The 5432-nt window shown below is 41.3% G+C and overlaps 1 protein-coding gene across 1 annotated transcript; it reads left to right on the top strand.

The window, feature by feature from the left end:
- Nucleotides 1-203: 203 nt before the first annotated feature.
- LOC123129171 (disease resistance protein RGA5-like) lies at nt 204-3739 on the top strand. Its single transcript, XM_044549402.1, has 2 exons — nt 204-1033; nt 1789-3739. Exons 1-2 carry the CDS (start codon nt 204-206, stop codon nt 3707-3709), a joined length of 2751 nt encoding a protein of 916 aa, XP_044405337.1. The 3' UTR covers nt 3710-3739.
- Nucleotides 3740-5432: the final 1693 nt, after the last annotated feature.

Here is a 5432-nt window from a genome sequence, read left to right as displayed (position 1 = left end):
TAACAATTTCTGGACAGCAAACGGTAAGACTTTGGCTAGCAAGCGGGTTACTTATTTAATTAGAATGACAAGGCGTGTACGGCAGAGAAATACAACTATATGGCCGGAGTGGGTGAATATGAGCATTTGATCACCTTGTGGTTCTATCGCATCCATTCCATACGCCAAAACTTAGTTGAAGGTGAGCTTTGGAGCTAGCAACCATGGAGGCGGCTCTGGTGAGTGCAGCAACGGGGGTCCTGAAGCCCGTCGTGGAGAAGCTGGCCACTCTGGTGGGCAGTGAGTACAAGCGATTCAAGGGTGTTCGTGGCGAGATCAAGTCCCTCACTCGTGAACTCGCTGCCATGGATGCTTTTCTTCTAAAAATGTCAGAGCAGGAGGATCTTGATGAGCAAGATAAGGTGTGGATGAATGAGGTGCGTGAACTCTCCTATGAGATGGAGGATTTCATCGACAACTTCATGAAAGGTGTTGGCGACAAAGATACTAAGCCGGATGGCTGTGTTGAGATGATCAAGAACTTGCTAGGGAAGTTGGGGAAGATGAAGACTCGTCGTCGTATGGGCAAGGAGATCCAAGATTTGAAGAAACAAATTGTTGAAGTCGGAGACAGGAATGCAAGGTACAAGACTGGAGTGGCTATCTCCAACACCAAAAATGCAACGATTGACCCTCGAGCTCTTGCTATCTTTGAGCATGCTTCAAAGCTCGTGGGAATTGATCAACCGAAGTCAGAGATTATCAAATTGTTGACCGAAGAGGATGGATGTGCAACAAAGCAACAACAACTTAAGATGCTCTCCATCGTTGGCTCCGGAGGAATGGGCAAGACAACTCTTGCAAACCAAGTGTATCAAGAGATGAAAGGAGAATTCAAGTGTCATGTGTTTATATCAGTGTCACGAAACCCAGACATGGTGAATATATTGAGAACTATTCTCAGTGAAGTTGCTAAAAAAGATTATGCTCACACAGAAGCTCGGGATGAACAACAACTTCTCTCCAAAATCTCCAATTTCCTTATTGACAAAAGGTACAGTCTATACTTCCCTCTTGTTTCTTGTTCTGACATGTAAAAAATAAACATACAAATTGTTACCGGAATATCGGATATCCAATTCGGCTCTTGAGAGCATATGCTCCCGCGCCCTAAAAAATGCTTTTTTTGCAAATGTCAAAAAAAATTAGAAAAAAAATACATGTGTTCATTGTCACACCCAAATGCTGCCTGCAAATTTTTAGGGGAAAAACTTAAGCATTTTGACTCACGCAAAAAAAAAAGTCAAACGCCAAATGTTATCTCCAAATGTTACGCTTATTTTTGTTTTTTCACCGACGAAGCATTGCTATCCTTTCGCATGAAATTTGTCAAGCACCCTTGTTACACTAACAAGAACATCTAAAAATTTAAGAATTTTTTAAATTTATTTTGAATTTACTGTTCATGAGGGAGCGCGTGCACCCCAGAGCTAAAACAGCTCTCCCTCGGAATATTTCCTATACTTTTGATGTTGTAATATATATGCTGCTAGAATACGCAAGCATCGAATGTATACTATTAATATGCTTTTTGTATTATCTCCAAGACATAGCTATGCTAGTCCATTTTGAATCATCTGATCTTTATAACCGCATATACTCACCTAGATTCATCATCCAAATTCAGTGTGTAGTTAATGGCAATTAAAAATTGTGTCAATGGTAAAAATGTCTTCCTCTCTTTTCTTTTTCTTTCAGTTCTTTTTTCTTATATTAAAGCATGCTAATATCTCTTATATCTATGTGCAGCTACTTTATTGTTGTTGACGATATATGGAAGACGAAAACATGGGATGTAATTAAATGTGCATTCCCAATGACTAGTTGTGGCATATTGATCACCACTACTCGTTTGAAAGACGTCGCTAGTTCATGCTGTTCATCAGGTGGCCATATTTATAATATAAGCCCTCTTGATATTGATCACTCGAGACAATTATTTCATGGAAGATTATTCCAGTCCTTAGAAGATTGCCCTTCATATCTTGAAGATGTTTCGGAGCAGATCTTGAAAAAATGTGATGGCTTACCTTTGGCGATCATTGCTATATCTGGTTTGTTGGCTAACAAAGGAAAAACAAAGAATATTTGGAATCAAGTAAAAGATTCAATTGGTCGTGCACTTGAAAGAAATCCTAGTGTGGAAGCAATGATAAAGATATTATCACTCAGTTACTTTGATCTACCTCCCCATCTAAAAACATGTCTCTTATATCTGAGCATATTTCCAGAAGATTCTATTATTGAGAGGAAGGACCTGATCAGGAGATGGATTGCTGAAGGATTCATTCGCAAAGAAGGCACATATACTGTACATGACTTAGGAGAGATGTATTTTAATGAGCTTGTCAATAGGAGTTTGATACAACCCGTGGAGACAAGCAGCAGATATTATAGGGTGGAAAATTGTCGGGTTCATGACATAATTCTCGATTTCATCATATCCAAGTCCATGGAACAGAACTTTGTTACTTTACTTGGTGTTCCCAATCTGTCCATTAGGACACAAAGCAAAGCTTGTCGGCTTGCTTTGCACGCCGGGGAGCATGGAAATTCTTCGACACCAACAGGCATGGTACTGTCGCATATCCGGTCACTTAATGTGTTTGGGAATTCTGTGGAGATCCCTTCTTTGGATGAGTTCATGCATTTGCGTGTGCTAGACTTTGGAGGTTGCACGCAATTGGAAAATCACCATCTAGTAAATATAGGGAGGTTGTTTCAGTTGAGGTATTTAAACCTGAGAAGGACAAGAATAAGTGAGCTTCCAGAACAAATCAGTTATGCACGGTGCTTACAAATGTTGGACCTTAGGCAGTCATATGTACGTGAACTACCTGCATCTATTGTCAATCTCAGAAATTTATTGCATCTACTTGTAGACAATGATGTTAAATTTCCTGGTGAAATCAAGAAGATGCAGTCACTAGAGACATTGAAAGGGGTCGATGTCTTGAATCAACCAATAAAATTTCTGCAAGAACTCGGCCAGCTAAAGAATCTGAGGAAGCTGCACCTGGATTTTGAACATGATTCTGCCAATGGGGATACAGCAAGGGTTAAGGATTGCACAAAAGCTATTGCTTCTTCTCTCTGTAAACTAGGCACACACAATCTCCGCTCTCTTACTATTCTTGATGGTCATAGCTTCTTACAAGCACCACCCTGCCCTGCTCCACTTAGCCTCCAAAAACTTATGACCTGGCAATCAGCCATCCCGCAGGTTCCGAATTGGGTGAGCTCCCTTGTCAACCTGCAACATTTACGCCTTGAAGTGAAGGGAGTTGGGCAGGAAGATCTTCACATCCTTGGAGGATTACCTTCTCTGTTGGTTCTGGACCTAGAAGGAACAGCACCATCTAAACATAGGCTCAAAGTGAGTGGTGCGGTTGGGTTCCGATGGTTGAAGTTTTTCTATTATGATGCAAATTTCCATTCAATAGATTTGACATTTGAGGCAGGATCCATGCCCAAACTAGAAAATCTTGAGATTCAAGGCACACTTGAAATAGGGTCTCTAGATTTGGGCATCGAGAACCTCCCCTGCCTTGTTACTGTCAAATGTAAAATAGTTGGTAACGCTGGCACATTTGTGGCTGCAATGGACACTATGGAGATAGCAGCCAGTGCACATCCCAACCATCCTATTCTACTCATTGGGCGGCCATGATGATGCATTAGTGGGTAGTTACCACCTTGGTTCCACTATAGGTACTATTTCTTTCTCTGATATGAAGTGAATAGTACAACTTAATTCCCAAGATAGATGTTATGACTATCTTAATTTGGTCGCCTCACTGTTCATTGTTCGTGTTTTTAATCTTGGGGCACAAATTCATGCAGGTTATATGCATGTGGTGTCAAGATTCATCACTGTACTGAGATCAGATCACGGTTTCTCGATGAACATCGCTCCAAGTTTTTCATGACATGTCATTGTGTCAATTTTACTTGTATTTGTACGTATGGAGGATGAATTCTGCCTACCTGCCTGAAGGTACTTATCCAAGTGTATTGATTTTTTTTATCAAGCTACTCAAGGCATGGAGCTCATGTTCGAAATGATGTTTCAGAGAGCATGGAGCTGATGTTGGAAATGATGTTTCAGAGCGCATGGAGCTGATGTTTGAAATGCATTCTGATCTCTCTTCTTGGACGGGCTAAGGATGTTGCCGCTGGTGTTGTTGCTGCTGCTCGTTCATTTTTCATTTTTTATGAATTTTTAGCTAGATATTTGCCTAGGCAAGCGGGGGCGGTGGCACTGGAGGTTTACAATTTTTATGGTGCTCCTCGAGCACCGAGTCTCGATTCCCAGGGTGAAAACTCAAGGTCTGGCCTTCATTGGTTGTACCTGGCAATGACCTTGTTGAAGGCATTGTTTCTTCGGTGAACTCGGACTTTCTCCCGGATGAAAACTCAAGATCTTTGATTGGGCAACGACAACGTTTATGCATTGTTTCCTTCTTAAAGGCATTGCTTTTAGAGAACCTCTTTTGTAAGCCGGGTGTTGTCTTTGGTGGTGGTTAGAGGGTTGTTGTTGCTAGTGACCGGTCACCATGGCAGGGCTTTTTTCTTCTTTCTTGTTATTTTCTTTTTTGGCTGTGTGTATCCTTGATGTCTTTGGATATCTTATTCGTACAGAGGCCGGGTGTAATTGATATCTTCACGATATTAATATATTCCCCTTCTATATTTCTCTCTCTTGTGATGCACTAATTATATGTTGTAATGCTTGCTCCTACTGGATAATGTCGCATGTCGTTGCTTTCATGATTTACTTTCAAACAATAATCATCAGCAGCAGTTTTAGCATGTTAAAATTTCCCAATGCCAAAGTGGTACTGTTTGATAACTGTGGATAAAATATTGTATACCAAGATACGTGTTTTTTGATTTGCGAATGCACGAAGATACGTGGTTAACTCTGGAGAAAAATACGCTGCATAAGCGGGTGAATTTTTTCTTGTAGAATGGCGTACAATTTTGATGTGATGGTACGTGACAGAGAGAGCATATGTAGATCACATGAAGAAATTGAAACATTTTATCTAACAAAAGAAATACAGGCAAAATTAAATTGTAGGGCCAACGCTTTTTTTTTGAAAAGGAGGAATACCCCCGGCCTCTGCATCTGGACGATGCATACGGTCACTTTATTGATTATAACACAAGACCTTACAAAGTCGTACAACAGTAAGACCAAAGCCACCATCTTCGCAACCTCGGTCGCTACTCCTATCTAACTGATGAAGGGGCGCTGATGGTCTGGGCCTAATACCAAACAGACCTCGCAGCCAAACCTAACATCTGAGACCTGAGGTCCCAACCAGGACTCCTTCCGGGTATTGGCACCCACCAGTCCGGCGTGCTCTTCAACCAGGCCCCCTGCCGGG

Source organism: Triticum aestivum, chromosome 6A (assembly GCF_018294505.1).
Source record: "Triticum aestivum cultivar Chinese Spring chromosome 6A, IWGSC CS RefSeq v2.1, whole genome shotgun sequence".
Taxonomy (NCBI): domain Eukaryota; kingdom Viridiplantae; phylum Streptophyta; class Magnoliopsida; order Poales; family Poaceae; genus Triticum; species Triticum aestivum.
The sequence above is the reverse complement of the archived record's forward strand: the minus strand, read 5'-3'. Positions and strand labels throughout refer to the sequence as shown.

What these genes read in the sequence shown, in the direction of transcription:
- LOC123129171 (XM_044549402.1), top strand. Translation starts at nt 204, where the DNA reads ATGGAGGCGGCTCTGGTGAGTGCAGCAACGGGGGTCCTGAAGCCCGTC. An exon ending in AATTTCCTTATTGACAAAAG is followed by an intron (nt 1,034 to 1,788) that starts GTACAGTCTATA and finishes ATCTATGTGCAG; the next exon opens with CTACTTTATTGTTGTTGACG.